General features: G+C 44.1%; 2 protein-coding genes across 3 annotated transcripts in view; one reads left to right on the top strand and one right to left on the bottom strand.

Moving 5' to 3' along the window:
- Nucleotides 1–9415, top strand: part of LOC147153938 (rho-related GTP-binding protein RhoA-D) — an 11054-nt gene extending 1639 nt beyond the window's left edge. The window contains exons 2-5 of the mRNA XM_086038093.1: nt 4790–4945; nt 5708–5828; nt 7963–8093; nt 8184–9415. Of these exons, the coding sequence (XP_085894219.1) occupies nt 4790–4945; nt 5708–5828; nt 7963–8093; nt 8184–8357 (582 nt within the window). The 3' untranslated portion in view covers nt 8358–9415. The remainder of the gene's footprint in view (nt 1–4789; nt 4946–5707; nt 5829–7962; nt 8094–8183) is intronic.
- LOC147153937 (putative RNA helicase mov-10-B.2) lies at nt 9229–23568 on the bottom strand. Of its 2 annotated transcripts, XM_086038060.1 has the most exons (23): nt 23321–23567; nt 23122–23224; nt 22631–22797; nt 21790–21883; nt 21547–21688; nt 20310–20556; nt 19439–19549; nt 18605–18767; nt 16846–16991; nt 16597–16776; nt 16127–16239; nt 15846–16045; nt 14255–14352; nt 12903–13000; nt 12727–12825; nt 12565–12664; nt 12372–12489; nt 11525–11716; nt 11174–11245; nt 10909–11034; nt 9831–9919; nt 9633–9745; nt 9229–9558 (listed from the first exon to the last, which is right to left on the bottom strand). In XM_086038060.1, exons 1-23 carry the CDS (start codon nt 23464–23466, stop codon nt 9512–9514), a joined length of 2964 nt encoding a protein of 987 aa, XP_085894186.1. In that variant the 5' UTR covers nt 23467–23567; the 3' UTR covers nt 9229–9511. The 2 variants fall into 2 exon arrangements, with proteins under 2 accessions (XP_085894186.1, XP_085894194.1); XM_086038068.1 differs by lacking the exons at nt 9229–9558; nt 9831–9919 and having other exon boundaries at nt 9633–9779; nt 23321–23568.
- Nucleotides 23569–23591: the final 23 nt, after the last annotated feature.

Here is a 23591-nt window from a genome sequence, read left to right as displayed (position 1 = left end):
TGTGAAAGCTTTCATTGCTTAAGTGTGTAATAATGTCATGTCATGTAAAATCATGTAATCCAAGAGAATCCAAAATGGCAAACAGTGATATTTCAAGAGTTAGCTGAGCTGCATGGAACAGTTTGTTTAATCAGGAGCAAGGTTAAGAGAGTTAACAAAAACTCAAGAAATAATTCAAACTAAAATAACAAATCTGTAAATGATAAAAGCAAAATGCTTTGAAAACATATGAAAATTAAACTACATTTTAGGATGTCAATCTCATGCATGAGCTTTTGAGGTTCATTCAAAATGTAGTTGGGTATTGCTGCACATCGGTAGCTGCACGAGAAGTAAGGTCAAACAGTCGCTCGGCAAGTGTAGTTTGTCATTACACAACACAACAGTGTGTGGTCCACTTTTTTGTTTTTAAATCTTGCGCTCGACATATATTTAAAAAAAACAAAGCATTTTTGAAAGAATGACCCCCCCCCCAAAAAAAATTCTAAAAACAAAAACTCAAGTGAATAAAAAAATCAAAGAGAAATGAAAACTAATAACAATGAAAAATCCAAAAGTAGGAGACACAATTTTTCGTCTGAATTTTAGTGTAGCCCAAAGACAATATAATACGTGTTGTCAGTCAATGCCATGAAGCGAATTGTGGCTCTTGTTTGAAGTAGACCTCCACTGACGGCAACACGTCAGGTCCTGGCTCGTTGCTTGCGGGCTGCTTATCATTCTGGCAGCACATTTGCTGCTCGCGAGGTCTTGTCTTCTAGTGCTCATGCCCTCCACATACACTGTAGAACAGCGTCGTCGGGCCTTGGCTCAAAGCGCACAGATGCCACTTCGCCTCGTGGTGGGTTGTCGCCATAGTCGCTGCTCTGCTCTTCACCAATGGCTTGGGTGGCCGCGGGGGGGTTGGCTTTGGTGTTGATCAGAGGCGGCTTCGCTCAGCTAGTAGCTGATGTCAGACTAGTCAAGGGGCATGGCCAGAAATTTGCAAAATGTGTCAGGCATGCAGATGAGTAGAATACTCTGGGAGTGTTTCCTGTTTGAATGTCTGCACTTGTAGCGGCAGGAACTCCTGAAGAGGACATTTTGTAAAGCGCGGAAGCTTACATTGGCAAGTTTGAGAGGATTCCTAATCTCCATCTCTTAGGCTCGATCCCGATGCAGCGCCTAGTTTGTGTGCTTCACACACGGGCGGAGGAGAAGGTCAAACGTTATCGTCTCCATAGTGACATGACACAGAAAGAAAGAGACACCAAGTCCCTCAAGCGGGACAGGTCATGTGGGAGGAGCACACAGCTGTACAACATTGTCACAAATGGGAAAATAACACCAAGTCATCTCTAGTCACGTGATGGAACTGTGAGGAATGACAGCAATACGTCAGATCCGGGCGGGAAGGATGTTCTTTGAGACCGGTCTTACCAAGACTGTCCTCACTCTCGACCCGTATTCTGCATTCTTGAGATGGAAAAACGGCCAGAGAGTCAAGTGGATTTAAACAAGTAAGTAGCAGTTTAGAGGCATGCCGTGTTTCCTGTGTGTTAAGCACCAAAGCAAGTGAGTACAAAGACGTGCAAGGCTGCCGCATGAGAAGGCCACAAGTACTAAAATCCTAAAAAGTATGGCAGGACAAGTGTTGCGATCCATTCTGACTTTGTTTTGTGGACGTGACATGCCGCGTGGCTACGTGCGACCGCCCGGCTGCCACCACTTCGCCAAGCGGCTCCTTGTTGATCGGACTTGCCGCTGGCCGCAGCCGGTGCCTTTTGCCAGCCGAGCCGAGTTCAGCATTGAATTTGCCGTCGCCTCCAAGTGTTTGTCTGTGTCCGACTGCTATCGGAGAACCGTGTGCTGGGCAAGACGTACAGTATGGACATCAGCGCCGAAACAAACTGCAACCTCGGTAACAAACTATCAACGTAGTAGCCAGGCCAATCCAAGTACACCAGAATTGATTTTAGCACCTATCAGCCGTCTACTAGGTGAAATGCTACACATAAATCATTATGTGCAACACTGTAGAAGATATTAATCTTGAATCTGCTTCTTTTTTTTTTTTTCTCCACTGTATGAAGGCAAATGGACTGCAGAAAAGTGCCGTGTTGGCGCAGCAGTTGGTTGTTTATGACAGATCCCAGTCAGCATCCTCCCAGAACCACTCTTCATTACGGAATGTACTTTGGCTCATCCTTTTAACACGTGTTAGGACTCAAAGACAAGGCAAGCTTCTCCCTGGCACTTGTTTGACTTACGACGCGCACCGGCGTCGACCCCCTTCGACGTTAGTTGCGCGAGTGCGGTCAAGAGTCAAATGTGGGCCCACATCAGAGCTGCGCTCTGTGCAGCGGTGATAAACTGGGCCGAGTCTCGGTGGTGCTGTCCCGTTTTGGGCTTTGGCCACGTTGTCTGACTCGAGCTTCTGGACTGGCCCAGATCCTCAACAGCCACTTCTGCTTTTGTGTTTGCTCCAGCGTTTGAAATGGATGACTTCAATTAAATTTGCTTTTTGTTACAAAGTGAAATTATTTTCGTGGCATGACTCGGTTATAATATATCCTTTTTTTTTTTTCTTCTTTTTTTTTTTCTCACTCAATTGCTTTCACAAGCTTGCTTGCTCGATTCGTTCATCTGCTGCGCTCATGATAGTCACCGTTTAACTGACGTCCCGTGAATTAGGGCTGACCAAAAAAAAAAAAAATTCAAAAACCCGAAAGGTATAACAACATTATTGTTGCGTTTTTAGATTTTAGTGAACATTGCAGTCTTTAATGTGGTGACGAAATATGATTTTGCCGCTTCTGGTTCTGGAGAAATATTCCGCCTGACTTCACATCAAGTGTAAAAGCGTAGTAGTGTGTCATCAGCCATGGACTCGCAACAACTTCTTGTCACCATGTATTGTTTAGAAGTGCGCGTGTGTGTGTGAGGAGGGGGGGGGGGGGGGGAGTGGGGGTTGAAGCGGGTTCGACATTCCTCCTAGCTTGTCGTCTCCCATTTTCACACAGGGACCTGCGTGAGCAGTCAGTGAGCCATTGCTAATCACAGGAATGCACTCTGCTGCTTCCAACTCTCTTCCATGAACAACGTTATCAGTGACGCCGGCCCCCGGGGGGGGGGGGGGGGGGGTCAGATCGGTCACCTCTCCCATTCATGTTCACCAACGGTGGACAGTCTCAAGTCGAGTTTGTCTTAGTTAACGGAACCGTTTCTTTTGACCTCTGCGTCTGGATCACACTCATCCGGACCAGACCGGACTCCGTCTCCAGTCATTCAAGTCCAGCCCAAGACGTTTTGTGTTCTTCGTAACTCGTTCAAAGCAAAGTTCTGTATTTGGTCAAGCGTTTGGAGCATTTTGGCTGATCTCGCACAGAATATTGTGTTCTGTTAGATGAGCTGCCAAAAGAAAGTAGACTCTCTCTTCTTTCACCAGAAGAAGAAAAAGTTTGTTTGCAGCTTTTCCAGTTGTTTGGTAATCATTCGTAGACCCTGGGTTGGTTTCACCCAAAACACAAAACGACACGAAACATGTCAAGCAGAACAGTGACTTTGACGCTAAGTTTTTTTTTTTTTTTTTTTTTTTTTGCTTTTGTGACACCTTCAAACTATAAAACGATTACGTGTCCGGGAAGGAGTACAAATAAAAAATGTGTGGGCATGCACGCTGCATGTGATCAGTACAGGAACTTTGTACCTTTGTACTCTTCACATGCGGTCAGGGCAAGTATTTAACAAGCTGTGATCAGTTGTCTTGAGGCACGTGTCCCTTGGCCGTTATGACGCCTCTCTTGTGCTCAGCAGAGCACCGTATGTTGAAGTAGCATTGGAGCTGCAGTCCTCGCAATAGCCTCTCAGAGCTGAGGTTGCTGCGGCTGCACGCTCACGTCATTCGTGTCGCTCCGTGTACAGCTCCTCCAGATGAGCGGATTTTCTTTTTCATCCGATGGCCACAACAAGTTGCCCCTTTGGCAGACGGTGAGCACTTTTTCAGAAAAGAGGCGTCAAGTTGTCGATTGCTACTCCCAGTTGTTGTTTACTGTCAAAGGAAACATAAAACAAAGAGAATGACACTTGACACTTGACTTGATAGAAAGTAAAAGGCAGAAGAAAAAAAAAATATTTGCACCAGGTGTGAGATTGTTTCAAATAAAATTGTTGCAAAATTCCCAGTACTTTTTTTTTTTTTGTATGTCCCTTTGTTTTTGTAGACATGACCTCAAAAAGGATCATGTTGTCATGTATTGCATTTAATTGGCAGTGGCAGTGATGACTTGATTGTCATGTTCAAATCAACACTTTGTAATCCCCAATTACTGCCACATGTCCAATTGAATACCCAAGCACCAAAATTAGACTCGATTTAAGACGAGAAGTCATTAAAAGCGGAGAAGCAGAGGAGTGATGTGAAGCGGTCATTAAAACGCCCGTTGAGATTAGGAAGGCTTTTTTTTTTTTTTTTGCACTCAAAACTACTTTTCTTGAGGCAACGTAGTTTCTGTAGAAGGATTATCTGCAAAATGAGCCCGGGTTTCAGACTCAATGGACATATCTGGTTGACTTAATTGTAAAAACAAACAAAAGAATAAAACATTTCTTCAGGACTCGGAGCCTCCCATGAGAGGCGCTTGTGTGCGTGCGTGCGATATTGACAGTGGTAGACCAGTGCTTGTTCTTTTCCCGTCTGCTACTTTTCCACACGGGACCCAGCCCAGGAAGGGCGGCGTTTGGCCAAAGTGCCTCTAGGGCCGACTTCTTTGGCGCCCCGCTAAGCAAAGTGTCTTGCTTGCACTTGCAGATGGCAGCCATCAGGAAGAAGTTGGTGATCGTGGGCGACGGCGCGTGCGGGAAGACCTGCCTTCTCATCGTCTTCAGTAAGGACCAGTTCCCGGAGGTCTACGTGCCCACGGTCTTTGAGAATTACATCGCGGACATCGAGGTGGATGGCAAACAGGTACTTCATGTTTGGTCCGCCGGGAACGCGCGCGTGTCATCTGAGCGAGCGCTTGGGACTTTTCTTTCTTTGCAAGTGTGCAGCTGAACTGCAGCCAACAACAGGAAATGGATCAGTGGTACCTTCCTGTGGCGGCGTGGAAATCCCCCCCCCCCCACCCCCCACCCCACCCTTTGTACAAAATGACTCATTTCCTTTCCTGTTCCTGCTTCCTGCTCCACAAAATCCGGCATGTCGGATGCAAATGAAGCTGCAAGCGTCACGCGCCGTTGAAGCTGTAGCTGGCTCCGGCGTCGCCTGGCCAGTATTGGCAGCGGCCAAACGATGGACACACTTGAAATGAGCGCACCGTGGCAAACAGTGTCCAAAGTGCGGAAAAGCACAACTTGGGGAAAGGCCACATAGGGACGGGGCAACTGTTGTTAAGATTCACGTTAAATCAGCCTAAAAAAAAAAATTTTTTTTAATCGGCACTCAAGTGCAAAAAGAACAACTGAACTGACATGCCTTGAGAAAGTTATGATCAAAAATGAATATATATGACGCACACTTTTTTTTTTGTTTTTTTTTTTTGCATATTTAAAATAGCATTTTTGTCCTCAATCTGTATTAGGAAATGCATGATCCTTCCTATGTGGCCCCCCAGGAGCAAAGATGAAAAATTGTGGCCCCCTCAGCATAAAGTACTCGTGGAGGGTTTTTGGAGTCCCCCCCCCCCCCCATTTGAAGGGCGCTGACCTATTTTGTGCCCCCTTCCGGCAGGTGGAGCTAGCGCTGTGGGACACGGCAGGTCAGGAGGACTACGACAGATTGAGGCCTCTCTCCTACCCGGACACCGACGTCATCCTCATGTGCTTCTCCATCGACAGCCCCGACAGTCTTGGTAAGTCGAGCCCCCCAAAAAACTGGCCGCTCGCTCCACATGCTGCTGCCGACATCTGGAGATATTCGGGTCCAGTGGGCTTGGACTTGAGTGAGAGAAACTCACTTGTCACAGCGGCAATATTCTCACGCGCACAAAAGTCGTCTTAAGAATGTTGCACAAGCAAAGACAAAGAGCAGCATTGAGGAGGGAGGGATTCAAAGAAATGCCATTCTCATCGTAGTCATCGTTTCTATCCTACTTTCTGTGACTACATTGCAAGCTCCAATTTGAAAGCCGCTTTATCCATTTCGGGGTTTTTTTTGTTTTTTTGGGGGGGTGTTTTTATTTTTTTATTTATTTATTTTGTCGAGTGTTATGAATGAGAAGCATGTGCGTATGTTCTTTCCCACGCCATGTTGGTATTCCTTCTCTGGGCACTTGAGCAGAGGGCTCGTGACCTCTGTGTTTAGATTTGCACAGACCACAGCAAGGAGGAAACGCCAACGTTTCCCTTTTAAGGGAAAATGCTGCCATTGTGTGCAGCACCTGATGCAGCGCTCCCCAATCTTCGCCGTCATTTTCTTTTGCTCAGCATCGGTACAGACAATCCTTCACCAAAAGTAACAGGCTGTAAATGGAAGCAAGGTATTGAATGTTTTTTTTTTTTTTGCAGGTTATCTAATATTAAACATGATTTTTTGCGATATAATGCATTTAAAGTAGGACTACTGGTAGTGTCGCTTAAATGATGTACGTAGTTTTCTTTTTCGTTGTCGGCCTCGTTCTTCTTTTGTTTCATTATGTTGCATATTCCCATTTCTGAACAAGCTCCCCAAAGACGTTTTTTCTTTATTAAATTCAAACCACGTAGTTAGTTAACCGCACCGTCAAAGATAACCTTAAGGTTAACGTCACTGGTTAGCATCGGTATGTGCCTTGGTTTCTCATTTTGTTTACCTTCGGTAGCCAAATGGTCCTGAGCGCTCATTGGAAGAAAAGAAGCAGGACATTTTCTGCTGACAAGGAAAAACATCAAGTCTATGATTGAAGGTAACCTTTCAGTGCTGGCATACAGTCCGTATGTTGAACGTATACACTAACAGCAAACGTTGTTTCAATGTTTTTGTAAGCAATACATGAAGCATGAATGTTCACGTTAATGGGATGACTTAAACGTGGACGTTTTACTAAAACGTGGACGTTTTACTAAAACGTCTAGCCGCCTTTTTGTCGGGCCGGAGCAAATGGTAGTCGGCTATCATATTAAACAGGTTTTCATTTGCGTTTCCATCTACCAACTTCCACTAGTACCTGCTGAGCAATATTGAAACAAGACTGACTCACTGCGTCTCCTTTTAGGACCCAGAAGCGTCAGCCAACGGGAAACTGAAACCTCACTGCAAAAATAGACGATAAACGATTACATATACGGAAAAAATCGGCTTCCAACTGTACTTAGTTCGTTTTTTTTTTTTTAGGTTGCTGTCTTTTATCGCCTACAAAATGGTCATCATAGGCGGATAGACAGACTCGTCCGTCACATAAGCAGAATAATCAGCTCTGGTTAATGGTTGGTTAAATCTACTGTACCAGTGGTTAAAAAAATAAAAATAAAAAAAACCCACCAAGTTTTGAACAACCGGGCACTGGTGGTTAGGGACTGCTGACTTTTTTTTAATTCCACGCAAAGATTTGAGAACTCATTTGACTTTTAAGCAAGCAGCAGTTTGACAGAGTGAACAAATCTCCACAAGAGGCTTCGAGCTATTTATTGACACTTCTAAGTTGGAGTTTACTGTCAAGCGAAACATAAAACAGAGAAATCACACAGCTTTGCCTTAGGAATGCCCACTAGTTTAATAAGACAACGCAAAACTCAATTGACAGGCTAACAAATGTAATCAACAGTCTCAGTGTTTATGTAACTCTTTAAGCAGCAGACATAGACAAGACTATATATCATATTGTTTATGGTTGGCGAAAAACACTGACTAGCTTCTGAGTCACCGAGTGAGCTTCGTGTTTGCCCTGTGTTCTACTGCCCCCTGCTGGTCAAAAGGCATATCCATGAGGAGCACCGTGTGGGCCATTTCTTTGACGTTTGAGATGCACGTGCGAAGTCACCACTACATTTTATTTTCCCTTCTCATAGAGAACATTCCGGAGAAATGGACACCCGAAGTGAAGCACTTTTGTCCCAACGTCCCCATCATCCTAGTGGGCAACAAGAAGGACCTCAGGAACGACGAGAACACGCGCAGAGAGCTGGCCAAGATGAAACAGGTGCGGTCCGAGTCTGACCAACAGCTAAATGCTCCAACAAAAGCACAATTCATTTATTTATTTATTTTTGCTTCTCGTTAACACCCGCAGGAGCCGGTCAAGTCCGACGAAGGTCGAGACATGGCCAACCGCATCAGCGCCTTCGGCTACCTGGAGTGCTCGGCCAAGACCAAGGACGGCGTGCGGGAGGTGTTTGAGATGGCCACCCGGGCCGCCCTGCAGGTGCGCAAGCGCAAGAAGAGGAACGGCTGCCAGCTGCTGTGAGGGGGCAGCTGGCGTGCCAAAGGCCACCTGACCAAGGCCTGGAGCAATGTGGAGAACCCTTTGGTCGGTGGCGTCCGTGGACCATGCAGATACGCCGCTGGCCAAGATCAAAGACTGACACGCCTGTAACAGCAAAATCCATTGGCCTTTGTAGGACTTTTCCCTCTGCTTCTCACACTTTTCTTTTTGTCTTCCGTCTGTTGACACCAAGGACTCGCAACTTCCTCCTTCCAATGTTTGTATTTATGTGCAATTACTTAACAAATACATCACGTCTGCAATAAGTTGCTTTCTGTCCAATTTGTGTTGAATTAATTCCTGCTTTGCCTGTCTCTGTTTGCGTCACAACCCAGATGTTAATTCACTGCTCCAACAATTCTTTTCCAGGGTGTCTTCAGTGATCGCAATTGGGTTTCTTGGGTTTTTTCTCTATTCTGAAGTCGGAGCATGTGCTGATAACAGCCAGCGGACTGGAGGCAATCCAGATTTATAATATGGCCGGACAAAATGAATAATGACTAACGTTGATGTCGCTGTGTGGCGTTTTACAAATGCACAACACGGCTGTCCAACTCATTTTTTTTTGTGGGAGACCGCTGTGTAATTCCACCTTCCCTCATTGGGACGTTATGACCATGAAACCAAATGTTTAATCATCGCATTATATGTACACGGCCAATTCATGACTTAAGTTTTTAAATCAAAAGTAAATAATTGTTCAAGTTACTGTAAAAAGGGGGAACGAAAAAGATCATGCAAAATCTCGACGAGTTTAAAAGTTTGGTTGATTTTAGCAAGTGGTCATCGAAGAGGCCGCTGGGCCTCCCAATTTAGCAACCGTCCACTCATAAATCTCAATTTATTTCATGACCAGCATTAGTAAATAGATCTTTATTTGACAAAATATTTCAACAACATCATACTGAGAACACAATATTGAAGAACTTCAGTATAAAATGTGCCTGTAATAAAAAATCCTCAAGTGACAGATTGTGATAATTCTTCACAAACTCTTCACATGGCTTATTTTGTTAGTAATAAAGATTCTTCTGAACTCATTTGGGTTGTGCTTTCATTGCAGTCAGCAGGTTTAATTTTTGGTCCCTGATGCAGACGTCGACAGTCTGGATGCCTTTTTTCCATCTCTTCACAGGTCACTCCTCCGGTCGACGGCGCACTTCATCCTCGTTGTCCTCCTCCACTGAAGGGAGAGCAAAATGGCGTGAACGTCTGTTTGAAAATGTTTCCAAAGTGAGGAGTTGAGCGACGCCTCACCCTGAGAGTGCATTTTGTGGAAGATATACGAATGTCTTTCAGCCACAGCTTCCTCCTCCTCCACGGGCTTGTACCCGCGGTCGGCCTTGGAATCTTGACAGTACTTGATGAAGCTGCACATGGCGGGGACGTTGGCTTTATTCTTCACTAAAGTGCATGTGTAGACAGTGACAAAGAAGTCATGGGGCAGGCACATACCACTTCCACGTGTCGTCAGTGCTGAGCACCACCGGGTTTCCCACCACAATCAACAAGGCTTGCGCTCGAGTCATTGCCACATTGAACCTCTGAGAAACGAGAACATTCGTCTCAGTTGCATTTTGTCCACATGTTGGGACAGAGCACACTATTGAAATCAATAGCAGTACCATTCATCCATTTCAGCCCCCCCTCTCTTTTTATTTTTTTTTAAAGTAAAAATAGCACCCCTCTTTTTTTTTTTAAAGAAAAATAGCACTCTATAGGAGAAAAAACATGCATTAATAAGAAATAGAAGGTAAATCGGTTTTGCTGCAGTTAAGTGGACGCTGGGGCAGTTTAATACAGATGTACAAGGGGATGGTCACAACTGCCTGGTAAGCCACGGTCAAAAATAGTTGTTGTTCACGGAGGAGAAAGAACGTATGCCTGTGAATGTGTCTGGGTGTGTTGCTCCACACTTGTAATCAAATAGCAGTTGCTAAAAGTGATTTATAACGCGACAACACGAATGCTATTCATTAGCCCGTCTATGGCGGTTTGCCGTGTTTGTTAGCATGATGTGAAAGACTTTTCCCAGGCAAAACTATGGTTGTAAATACACAGTGTAATTCCCTTCATTTTGTTTAGTTGGACGGTAAATTTCATTGGGGGGTGTCAATAAACATCTTGAAGCTTTTTTTTTCCCCCAAGAAATGTTCACAATGTGCCAAATGTGAAGTGAGTTGATGAGTTCACATCCACCAAACAGCGTTCATCTCTCAAGTATTTGCTCTCAAGTCAAAAGGAAACATCGGCCAAATGATGGCTCATAGGAGGAAAATCTGTAAATTGGGTTACTTGGGTTACTCTCGCTATGGCACGAGTGCATTTGGTGAAACTTCCTACATGGGATGCGTTAGCATGTTGCAATTCTCATCTGTATGACGAATGCTCACAAGTAGCCTGTAGATGTATTGGGACACAAAATGGTACAGTCATGCTTGAGCTAACTAAAAGCTTTTCCCAAAACTCCAATCATACAATTGTCCAAAATGAGACTTGTCGTGTCCGAGTTCCCGTGTAAGGTGAGTTGTACCTTCTTGTTGGCAACAAAGCCCAGGTTGAAGTGTTTGTCAAACTCTGTATAGTTGTGGCTGCTGCGGACTGTCGACACCAAGATCACTCTCCTCTCCTGACCTTGGAACTCCTCCACTGGACCAACCTGACACAAACGAGTCACAACCAACTTGCAGCCTTTCCAGCATACTCTGGGTTGCCTTTTTTTTTTTTTAACACAATCATCTGATCTCACTCTGTAGCAGGCTACTACACAAGGCAAGTTGGCTTTGCTGTCTAATTACCTTCAGGGCACTCATGTCCTTAAATTTGAATTCTTTCTCAAGCCGATTAAGGGCCTGATGGATTTTCTGCACCTGTTAAAGAAAACATCCACATTTAAAATTGAAACCCACTTCCCATTCAACACAAGTAGCTTGTCAAAGGTCCGCGATATCAGATGCACAAGAGCAGTTTTGTCTGTCTAATACAACAGTTTGCGTTAAAACTTGATCAGCACACTTTCAATTTTGACGCTACACTTGGTACATTCAACTACCAGCAACACAAACAGGACATCTAAAATGCGGATAGCTAAATATTGTAAACAAAAGTAATGTGTGAATGTGCCCTTCTGGAACAAGAGTAATTCTCACTTGTTTCCTGTAGGGGGTGATGATGCCAATGTTTTCGGGCGAGATGGTTGCCAGGCCCTTTTTGCCGGCCGTCTGCAGCAGTTTCCTCACATAGTCCATCAGAACCTGCACCTCGGCTCGATTGAAGAACGACGGGCTGCTGGCCTCGCGCTCGTCGATGCCCGTCACGCCGTGGAAGATCAGCGGGAAGTCCTACCGCAAATCACACACACACACTTGCTATTTGATAGCAACTCCAAGAACAAGCAGCACCAGGGGTCATCCATTTTAGATTCATGTCATCAATATACGGTGTGTTACGGCCCACGTTGTGCACGTTGTGTCGTGGGTGTGGGTGCTCTCCCCCTGCCTCTTCCTGATTGGTGGCTCTCGGCACCAACTCAGCAGCCAATCAGTGAGGGGGAGAGTGACCAAATTAGTCAATTTGCTTCAGGTGTGACAGCAGTTTAAGCGGGACTGTGTTGCTGGTATTCCCTTGTATCTTTGTGTTGGTACCGCTGTCTTTTGGTTTAGTGCACCTAATTCGCCATAACCCTCATTTATCCATTCGTTTTCGCCATAAATTCGACCATTCGTTACTCGACCATTGTTCGTTGGCGTGTGCGCTAGGGCAGTCGGGATTTGGGGCGATCACTCCATTTTTGTTGTTTCAATGGCCAGGTTTTGTGTTAGTGCACGTTTCATTTACCCCTTCCAACTCTCACGCCTATGTTAGACCCCTCCTCCTTGCCATCTCGAGGAGGGGTCGTAACACAGTGGGACCATGACTTATTTAAGTCCTTCCGTGAATGTCAAAGTAATGTTCCCCGTTGGAATGAACAGAATTGTCATGAATTCTCCTCGTCACCTGTTTTTCAAGGTGTTCCCATTTGCAGAAGGAGTTGCATTGCATTTGGTCAGCGCAGGCCTGGAGCTTTCCGCCATAAAAGAGCTCATTGGGAACCTTCAGAATGGCAGGATGGGACCTTGCGGGGACAACAAAATCATTTCAGCTGACTGGCGGACGCCACGAGGAAAAGCAAAGATTGCTTGAGCAACACCTGTAATTGCGCAGCAGTTTGGTGACAAAGCGGTCGTTGAACTCGTCGTCCTTCTGCTCCACGGAGAAAATGGTTATCATTCGCTCCAAGAGGGAAATGCCTACAGACAGCGGTGACACACTCAGCTTGCGCGCACTGCATTGCATAAACAACTCGACTTACCCATTCCATATTGTTGCGCAAGAGGGGATGCCACAATGGGTCCCAGTTGCTTGTGGTCTCCAGCCAGAACCAGCTGGCCAGAATCTGGGTCCAGCAGCCCTTTAACGCAAATGCACATCAACCAAAATGCATCGAGGAAGTTCAAGAACATTTAAGATCTCTCTCTCTCTTTTTACCAGCCAATGGAATTAAACATTCACTCTCCGTAGCATGTCCGGCCTCATCCACAAAAATGTGCATAAAGTGACCCATGGGGAGGTTTCCTGTGACCAACCTGCAGAGACCAAAGAGTACAGAAAAACACACCTTCATCAGGTGCACCAGCACAAGCGGATGGCTTCCAGACCACAGATGGATCAAACATTGGGCCTTTTTTTTTTTCCCTCCGTGACCTCAGTTAACTCCTCTCGTTTGGCCACCACAGTAATTCGTGTGTCAGGTTATCCACTTTGTTGCTATGTTGTAGTGTCTTGCATATTGGAATTACTCATCCAGCAAAAAAAAAAAAAAAGAGACGCACAACTCCAAAGTTGCCTGGAGTCATGTCAATTTGGATTCACTCTGTCACAAAGAAATGTATTTAGGAATAGCTTTCTTGTCATTTTAACACGAAATAACAATGGGACAGAACACAGTACAGTATCTAAAGTACAGATTTAAGATTTAATGTAGCATAGGAGGGCCTTTGCTGTTTCAAATTTGAAATGACAAAAAAAAAAAAAAAAAAAACGCTTGTGTGTTTTCAAATAGCTATGATTCTTTATCTGTGGTCTATTTTTATTGAGGAATGTCAGAGACCGATTGTTTTAAATTGTAAAAAAACAAAAAACAATGCATCTCCTTCAATAGGCACAACTACTGTCAACATTATTGCCTGGCATACTTTTGTTTTAAAGTTTTACATAAGATCATACAACGCGTACTAGTTTATAAAGCTCTGTATTCAGCATAATGACGACGCCAGCAGTGTACCCAGTCAAGATAAGATAAGATAAGATAAGAATGCCTTTATTGATCCCACAGTGGGGAAATTTTCATTGTGGGATCAATAAAGGCATTCTTATGACGTCGCCAGCAGTGTACCCAGTCAAGTGTCCAGTGCAGGCTTACGTAAACAGAATACACATATGACATATCAGCAGAGGTGGGCATTCCGTCATACCGATGGACCCGTCCGTCAGTCCGTCATTGACGGACGCCCGTTTTGCTGACAATTGATGAATAACGGGGCACCTTTTAAAAATGACCCACTGACGAATGACTGAAGCGGATTTTCATCTGTCATCGTATCGTCACTAACCGCGTCCGTTAGTCCGTCACTGATGAACGCCTGTTTTTCGAATGTTTTCGAATGGGGCGGGGGGACAGACTGACAGACCAACGGACTTCTGACCGACTATTACGATTCAGTTCGTCCCAAAAAATGACAGACCGACGAATGAAGGAGCAGCAAAATTGTGTAAAATGCCCAAATCTGCATGATTAGTATTGCACATCAACATTGAGCGTATGTATGACGTGACGCTACCTTCCAGCAGTGACCAGAGTGGTGACAAGGATTCGATATTCCATCAGTTTCTCTTTGGAAGGAAAAACGAAACAGTCTCCATCCAGGTTCGAGTATGCCTGCAAAGTCACCACAAGCCTCAATGAGACGGGAACAGATTTGACCAGTTCACCGAGGTCAGACATGCACAGCACATCACGGCAAACTCCTCCCGCGCGCAGCGATGCGACATTGCTATGTTCACAACAGAATCGGAATCATATTGATTGTCAAGTCACACAATTTTTTTTTTTTTTTTTTTTTAGGGCTGTTTTTCAGCTGCTCCTGTATAGGGCGAGAAAGATCGCTTTTTAGTATTTTCTGAACATTTAAAAGGTCACAAAGCTACAAAATATTCCAAATGTGCAAATATATTGCCAAATAGTACAGGCTGAGATGAACCAATGCACATTGAGTTGTTCAATATGTGTGTCATAAAATGTTGTGCTTACCAAAAAAGGGGGGGGAAAAAAACTATTGAACTGTGAGTTTATTTTTGAGTATTACAAAAAGAAAGTGGTACTGATTTGGTGGAATGGTCCATAAAATATAAATACACATTGATGTATGTATATGATGCACACTCTTTCTGAATGAATGACTCGAATCTGTATTGGATCAGGGTATCGGCAGATCACGACTCGGACCTGAAAAAAACGTGATCGGGACAACCCCATTTTTTCCTCTCTCTGCATTTGACCCACAGCAAACACACAGCGGCCGGCACACAATGCAGTCAGGGGGCAGACTTTCACAGCCCCCGAATGTGACACAAAGACGTTAGTTTAGGCCTTCAAATAGCCCCTCCACATGCCCATCAACTTCTATCTACACATACTTCTTGTGAACTTATTTGAGAGCGCACAAAAAACGTGCGCTCCCGACGCGCTCGCTGTCACAGTCACCTTCCGAGCTTGTCTGCGTTGTGGCTGGCCCCAAAAACATGTCCTGCATCTATCCCGGCCTAGAAAAAAAGGTTGCTATGAACCACAGAATACAGTACCTGCAAATTGGGAGAACTGCCACGATACAACATGACATATTGTCACCTTCCTAAAATCATGGCCAGAGTCATATTTTGCCCCCTCTCCCCAAAAAAAAAAATTAAAAAATGGGGGGACCTTATACATCATCCATATGTTCATCCAACATGTTTTTAGGAAGGTGAGGATATTTTAGATATGCACGTTATGTTTTGCGTTTGACAGAGAAATGTGCAATATAGCTGGAGCGCCATGGGTGAACCTTCATCTAGTGGAGGTACAAATAAATTGGGACTTGACTTCACTTAAATTTGTTACATGACCAAGCTCTTTAGTCGATTTAATTGTATGTCGTTGTGAAATACGCTCTCCCCAATAAAACGACCTGGAAAGAAAAATCCATCCCAACTCAAATGAGCCGTCACAAAGTGTCATTTCGTCACTACTCTGTACTGAATGTGAGCATTTGGGTGCGAGTTGTCATTTTGTGTTGGCGTGTTTGACTTTTCAGCGATTCAGCGGGAACGGTGGCATTTTCACTTCTCTTGAGTAAGCAAGGTACCCCGGCAACTGTCCTCCACTGCACTAACCTTGAGGTCCTTAGGGACACTCCGTGGGTCGCGGCTGCTGGCGTACATGCGGTACACCTTGCTCTTATTTCCGTGGCCTTGGAGAATCCTGGTGCAGAGGAGATCCGCAGCACTGTTGGACGGAGCGCAGACAAGGATGTGGCACTCCTTCTGGAGCTTGTCAAGCTGTTTGATGGCCTCCACCAATGTGATGGTTTTGCCTGAAAGCACAACGACCCATTTGAGCGTGGACTTGCTTAGATCAAGAACAACCACCTGAGCAGCAGCAGCGTGTGGCTCACCTGTGCCGGGTGGGCCAAACACCAAGTAGGGAGCAGGTTTGGAGGTGCCAGCTACAATGTGGCGCACAGCTTTGCTCTGCTCGGGGTTCTTCTCCAGCCGTCTGTCAAATAAACTACAACACACGTTGACGATAAGCTACACATGTTCAACCAAACTTGACTGTCTCTGCTCTGTTTGAACAGTGACTACTTTACGAAGTAACACCTGCATAAAATACTCTCCGAGTAGCACGGTGATGACAAACATGAACACACACTTTGAAACAGAGTTGTCTTTTCTGGCCACCCTGATCAGGGAGGGGCTTTCCCTCTTCGCCGGGGTGTCTGACGACTGAATGTGATGCGAGGCAGAAATGAGGGAGGGAGATATGCGTTTCTCTCTTGGTACCTCGTGAAAGACTAGCCTTCATCCCATTTTTCTTCATTGCACGCAGACAAAGTGGAAATTGTCAAAGCCTTGCGCGCCTCACCTGAGTTCGGTGAAGTGAGCTTTTTCCTTTGAGGAGGGGCCGGCTGGCGGCGGGAACAACACTTTTTCCATTTGAAACTTGATTGCAAAGTCGACCGCTCTGTGCTGCAGACGCAGAATCAGCCGGTTGAAGGTGAACTCCACGTTGAACTTCATGCCATCCACAAAAATATCCAGCAATCTGCGGGCACATCCGCAAAGCCGCGTGATCCTCTTGACACGGGGCAAAGTCTTGAACAGAGTCTCTTACTTTGAACTGAAGCCCAGTTTGACAGAGTCGCGCTCTACTTTGTGGACATAACCGCAGTACTTCTGCTGGGTCGGATCTCCTTGCGGGTAAACCAGCAGCCGATCTCCGCGTAGCACCGACGGACGGTTCTCAGACAGACCTGGCACCTGAAAGGTCCAACGGCGCACGCAATCCTTTTATTTTCCTTCGCCATGTTGAAATGAAATCAGTAGGGCTGTGCAATTCATTGAAATTCATTTACAATTATTACACTCCAGGTAAGAATAATGGATAAATAATGCTAGCCTTTTGTCTCACGTTTGGATCATGCAAGATAGAAATTGGATGCTTAGCCTCGTTGTTGCACCTTGTTCTAATCTCGGACTAGTCTGCTTTGTGTGCCTTCACACATGCGCAAGAATGTTACACACACAGACAAAACAAGCTCAGGGTGTTCCAATTGCGTTCGCTCCCCTCGACAATATTGTGTTGAGCGGCTTCTCTCCTCATTGTGTGTAATTTATTACCGGTAATGTCCTAAGTGGTGTGAACCTGACACTCCATGATTACAACATTTGCATAATTGTAAAAAACGATTATTAACATTCATTTATATCCAACGCAGTTTGTTTACACAAGGAAATCATACATTTGCACTTTTTTTTTTTCAATAACCAATTTTATAAATCTTGTTCGGTCCAAACGGATCTTACATAATTATAGCATTTCAAAGAAATTTGTCTTTACATTTTTTACGTTTAAACATTTTCGATCGTAGAATGATCGTGATTTCAATCATTACCAAAATTGATCGTGATATTTTTTTCATAATGGAGCAGCCCTAGAAGTCAGAGATCTGTTTCTAAATACATTCGACATGTGTGAAGATAATTGCTGGAGGTAAACACGTGTACGTACTGACAACGGTCTTGTACAAAATAGTGGAGAAATGGCGTTGAAACACTTTCGACTATTTCAGTTGTCCAGATTTTTGGGTCTGTGGCTAAAACGGAGCACCGTACCACAGTTTGGCCATCAGCAGAAGAACTTGAAGCGCCTTTGCTAGTAAGATAACATGCAGGCTACCTATGCTCCCACCCTTGAAAATTCATCTACACCTCGCAAGGTCCGAGGGCCTGGCCACTATAGAGCGCATCGTTGTCTGCTGTGAGTGCATGCACATCACACACAGAAAGGTCAAAGAGCGTGGCGGTGAAAAATGTTTTAATGAGAAAGTCTAACTTGACAGCCAGGTTGTGGGCCAGCGCTTTGGGTTGATGTGGCTGCTTTAGAGTGCCTCGTTGTCTGCCGTTTTTTTGTTTTTTTTTTTAAAGTCCAGACGTGACACCTAGTGTGTGGACAGGGGGTTCGTGTTGGTGTGGCCGCCGTTTTAGAGTGCCTCATTGGCGCAGGGCTTTTCCACAAATTTGTCATTCTATGGACGAGCTGCATTTGGATTTTGTAATGACAGTTGAACGTTTAAATGGTAACGGCAACATAACTCTGACCCAAAAATTCAAGACAAACACGTTTCAAACGTCAGAAGTTGACAACAGGATGAGACACACGTTTTGTGATTTTTCACAATGAAATCATTTATAATACGCCAGAGGAAAATTGTGTAACTGGGCTATGCTTGTTCAGGTGTTTTGAAGTCAAACTTGAAATGAGAACAAGGCAAAGGTTCAACAGAGTGTATTATTTGTTTTGAGGCCACACAAAGAGAAAGGTGACTAATCTGTGAAAGTAACCAAAGCCCAACGTGAGGAAGGAATCAAACCTTGAGAATGAGCAGCTTCTTGTTGCTGGGATCTCTTTCCATGCAGGCAAATTTTGTGTCACTGTTGGGGATGAAGTAGCGCCTGATGTCCGTTTGCATCTGAAGCTCCTCTAAATACAACAACCCGTGGAGCTTCTGAGAGTAGTTCTTAAAGCTCAAACAACTGCCCAAAAAAAAAAAAAAAAAAAAATGAAAGGAAATGTTAGTGTGGAAACTTAGCTTGGATGTGATCAAGTATACGTAGCCCTGTTAAAATGCCACTTTTTGTGATATTATATATATCTATATCTATATATAAATATAGATATAGAAAAGAGCGAGACCAAGCTACATTTAGCTATAGATGCAAGAGGATAATGGATTTATTGATAGTCACAGGTGTTCCTTATCAATGAACATTTCTTTGTGGGGAGGAAGACTGTTTCAGGTTGTAAAATATGGCGTGGGGGGTTGCGCGTCTGTTTTTAGCCACAGTGTATTTGTTTGCAAGGGCAGATAATAAGGCTGACGAGCCATTTGCGTCCCCACGCACACATGCGATGTGAGGACAATGTGACTGGTGCAAATGCAAAGAAACACACCACGAGACAACTTCTGCTGTTGGAAGTTGTGTGGCCACTCCTATTTCACTAAAGTTTCAATGTGATGGGTTAAATCTGAGCACAACCTGTCACAGTAATTTTTTTTTTTTTTTAAATTGAGTTCTCCAGGTTATGGCTGACAATGGTGGAAAAAATGTGAAGGGATTTTTCTTGGTTTCTTATATATCACATGAAGATGGCAATGGCCTCCCAACAGGGGAGTGTACATATGTTCTTTCCACTGCGTGTCAACCTTTTATCAATGGGAGGGTCCTTGTTTGGTGACTTGATCCGCTCTGGCCAATCTTTTGGAAACGGATAGGTATAAAGCGGAATTTCATTTTTCAGCTCCATCCGTAACAGCCTGAGAAGAAGAAAGTGCATCACAATGAGACATTATCAATGAGCAGAGAGTCGCGTTGCAAAAGGACAGATTTTTATTTCTGTTTTTAATTTCCATGGAAAATTGAAACCGAGAGAAATGTTCATTTGGACGCATTCTGGAATACAAAATAGTAAGGACAGGCCGATTATCAGCCGGGCCGTATTCCTACGAATATCGGCATCTGCATTTTTTAAAAATCTGTTGGCCGATAAAAATGAATTTAGAACTGTGTTGAAATCAAAACAAAGATATGTGAAAGTAACTTTTCTGTAATTTAAAAATTTCGGAGGACTTCATTTGCTGTAGAAAACTCTATGAAGCTATTTTTTAAGTTTTCATTTAACTTTTTAAGACATGCTGACAACCCTGGGTGCTCCCTGAACTTTTTGTTAGAATCTGATAACACAAACCTATATCGTAATAAATTTGGCCACCTTGCAATCAGTCCCACATATCGTCGCTGTACTGTGAAAAACACTTATGTCCATTTTTTTCAATTTTCTTATTTTTACGTGACTGGTGTTTCTGTATTACAGACATTATATTAATATGATTTTTTTTTTTTCCCCAAAATTGGACAAAGGTTTTTCACAGCAACGATATGCAACATAACTGAGCAATGCACCCTGCGCCAAAACGTGTGTTTAATTGGGGTGCTTTCGCCATCATTTCAGTTCCCCGTTACAGACCAAGTGGAAATGTTGCCGATGAAATTGGCTTGATCAAGTTTTGGACTTACCCATCAGGGGGTACTCCATCCACAACTTTGCAGTTCCACACATACTGTCCATCAGCAGGATGGGAGCGTTTGAAAGGAGCAATAGGTTTCAGTTCCATTGCCAGTGCATTTAAATAATGAACCTGAATATAGCGCATTATGTAGAAGAGCGCAGCGGGGGATTTCTGCTGGAATTCAAAGGCCAACGTCACTGGATAGTTACCAGGGCACTCAAGGTGGTACTGCACCTGGACTGAATAGCTATCACCTGAAACGTTATGGTGGCAAATAAGGGTCAAAGTGGGGAAATGCAGTCAACATTAGGGACACCTGCAGTCTGCACTGTCCAACGAGATCTACAGGAGATATATTCGACCCCCAAAAATAGAAACATGGTATTGGTGTAGTGTGCTGCAGTTCATTCTGACTGCAAACTATAATCATGACCATATTACATTCTTAAATAGGCCCAATTTTTTTTCTGAACAAGAATAATGTTCTATGCGCCTCCACTAGCGTAAACATGGCATTCGGATTAATATTGCATTTGTGGTATATTAGTTATGCAGCAAAATCCACCTGTTTTTAGCCATCTCAGCGGGCGGCCATTTTGTCACTTGCTGTCGACTGAAAATGACATCGCAGTTGCTCAGGGCTCAGATAACGACCAATCATGGCTCAGCTTCATAAAACAGGTGAGCTGTGATTGGTTGTTAGCTGTGCCACTGTGATGTCATTTTCAGTCGACAGAAGTGACAAAATGGCCAACCCCAGAGCTGGACAAAACGGGTGGATTTTACTACGCCACTCATATTCCACAAACACAACATCAATCAGAATGCAGAGTTAGACTAGTGGGGCTGCATAGTCACATTTTGGTGATTTTTTTTTTTCCAAATCTTTACTATTGGTCAGTCCACACGCGTGCTTTTTATTTTTACACATTATTGATGACAAATCCAAAGTGTTGAATATGGCTTGCTCTCTTTCACGATGCAATGCTAATGGATGAACAAACTTGACATTTTTGGGGTCTCCTGATAAGTGATTGTTTTGGAAGTAGGCTTTGGCTCCACACCAGCGATATTGTAAAGAAAATTTGGGGGTTGACTTCTCCTTTAAAATAAATCCGGCCAAAAACGGCCAAATGAATACTGCCTTGCCATGGCAGAATTGGATGGAAATTTATCAGGTGGAGCAGGTGTGCCTGATGTTAAGGCCGGTAAATGTTTTGTAAATGAAAAGGTTTCTTTCGGACCTGGCTTGAGTGGAAGTGGGTTTTTTCGGGTCACCTTGTGCTCATCCTTCAGGGTGAAGCAGCTAAGCTTGTGCAATGCAGTGTAGTAGGTGAAATGCACAGTTTGAGTTCCTGTGTTTTCCACTTTTAGATTCACAACACACTGTTAAAAAAAAGATGAAATGGGGCAAAAACATTTTTAAAAAATGATTTTCTCTTGCGACAGACATTGGTACAATTTCATTTTAAAAATATATATACTACCTGATCTGTTCCCAGCTCCAAGCAAAGTGAGCCATCATTGAACTCATGGTCTGAACTGATGACAATGCCATTTTTATCGGAAATGAAACGAGACCTATGAAAATAGAAAATCAAAACAGATAGGACAGTAAAGTACTGGTCATGTCATGAATTACCTTTCAGAACTTCCTCCCAAAACTGAGCGCTTGAATTGACTCAGGACAAAAAACATGACACTCACTGAAGCACAAACCGCCGCCAAGGCCAAACATCAACTGGAGTCAGCACAGAACAGAAAATAAAGCAACACCAACAAGGCCAAGGGTGTCTTTCTGTCTGTCTGAAATTCCTTTGCTAATTTTTGTCTTCAAGACTGTAGCCTGTAGACTGTGTCATTTCCTGTACATCATAATCATCACAAGCGTCTTGCTTGATTTTCTGCTTCTCCTTTCGCATTCTGTGACTCATCAAGATGAGACATATGAAACAAAAAAACCTGTTTCCACTACAGCTGAACTATTAACTCATTCACTGCCAGACATTTTCAGACCCTCTTTTACCCTAATTTTTTGAAAACTTTTGTCAGTAAAGTAACTAAGTAGCCTTTCCAAGGTAACTGTGGCAACACTGGTTATTATCCAGTGTGCCAGTGTTGAGAATTAGCACTCGTGCCAAAATACTTGTAATGAACCTGGTTGGTCCGATGTTTTTTTCATGTCCATTTCAAATAAACAAAATGTTTTCTACTAATACTTGGAACATGCTTATTAAGGCGGCATGGACAACCTTCAGTTCCCACACAGCAGGCATAGATGTAGGAGCTCACTTACTGCATCCTACATTTCTTGTTGGGTCCTTTTACCTGTCATTCTTGAGCATTTCCGCGAGGACTCTGGCAACTTTCTTATTTTCTTCCATAGCAGAAAGCGGTGCTTGACTTGGAGATGGCTTCGCATCCACAACTTTGACGACCGTCTGTGCTTTGGCTCTCCTGGAGATGTGCCACTGGTCCACCAAAAGCTCCGTCACCTGTGCACAACATTACGCACTCACTCACGGCTGCTGTTTTGGGACCAGCTGAGTTGCACGCGATCACTCCTCAGCACACTTTACTCAATTGCTGCTGGGAAGCATCGTACTGTGTTTACAACTTTGTGTCCAAAAATACGAAACTCTTCTGTGTCAGTACCTAAACCCAATCACACGGCATTGCTATCAACTACATGTTAGAGGCAAAATTGTGACGATATCCATTCTCAAAAAAACCACTGTTGCAATGTTAAATCGTGAAAACACGAAAACGATGTACGTTTAACCTGTAGGCATGAGAGGGTTGTGTATCTCCATACATACCGTGGACTTGACGCGAATTTTATCTCTGCTCACGTTGATTTTATTCGACATTTTCAGGGCATACAGCACCGAGCTGAAGTTTGGCACAGTGATCCCTTGATGTCTGAAAAACACACAGGAATAAAGACAGTAACAGTTAAATGCTACGTAAAAGGAGTTCCGAGTGAGTCGCGATCGCCACGACCACCGTTACACTCGCCTTGCTTTGAACTCGGTGTTGTAAATTTCTTTCAGTTCCGATCGCGCTCTAACGGCTGCTCGATCGGTTTCCCTCAGAAACACAAAAAAATCCAAGCCAATTTTAAAGCTTGACCTCTTCTTATTTGGCAGTGACTTGCTGTCCATTGCGGAGCCGACTAATTATTCTCGCTCGCTCAATGCGGAAATACAGTACCGTTCTAACAACGAACCAAGAACACGAGACTGCCCCCTCAGATCGCTGCCTTGCCGCTATATGTTTTACGGAGCCC

Source organism: Filicampus tigris, chromosome 1 (assembly GCF_054856515.1).
Source record: "Filicampus tigris isolate MCC_2025a chromosome 1, RoL_Ftig_1.0, whole genome shotgun sequence".
Lineage (NCBI taxonomy): Eukaryota > Metazoa > Chordata > Actinopteri > Syngnathiformes > Syngnathidae > Filicampus > Filicampus tigris.
This window is presented reverse-complemented; position numbering and strand designations above follow the sequence as displayed.

Coding starts and splice junctions, on each gene's coding strand:
- LOC147153937 (XM_086038060.1), bottom strand. CDS start 23,466: ATGGACAGCAAGTCACTGCCAAATAAGAAGAGGTCAAGCTTTAAAATT. Junction 19,550..20,309: donor GATGGAGTACCCCCTGATGG/GTAAGTCCAAAA, acceptor TCTTCTTCTCAG/GCTGTTACGGATGGAGCTGA. Junction 14,353..15,845: donor GTGTCCCTAAGGACCTCAAG/GTTAGTGCAGTG, acceptor GTGACTTTGCAG/GCATACTCGAACCTGGATGG.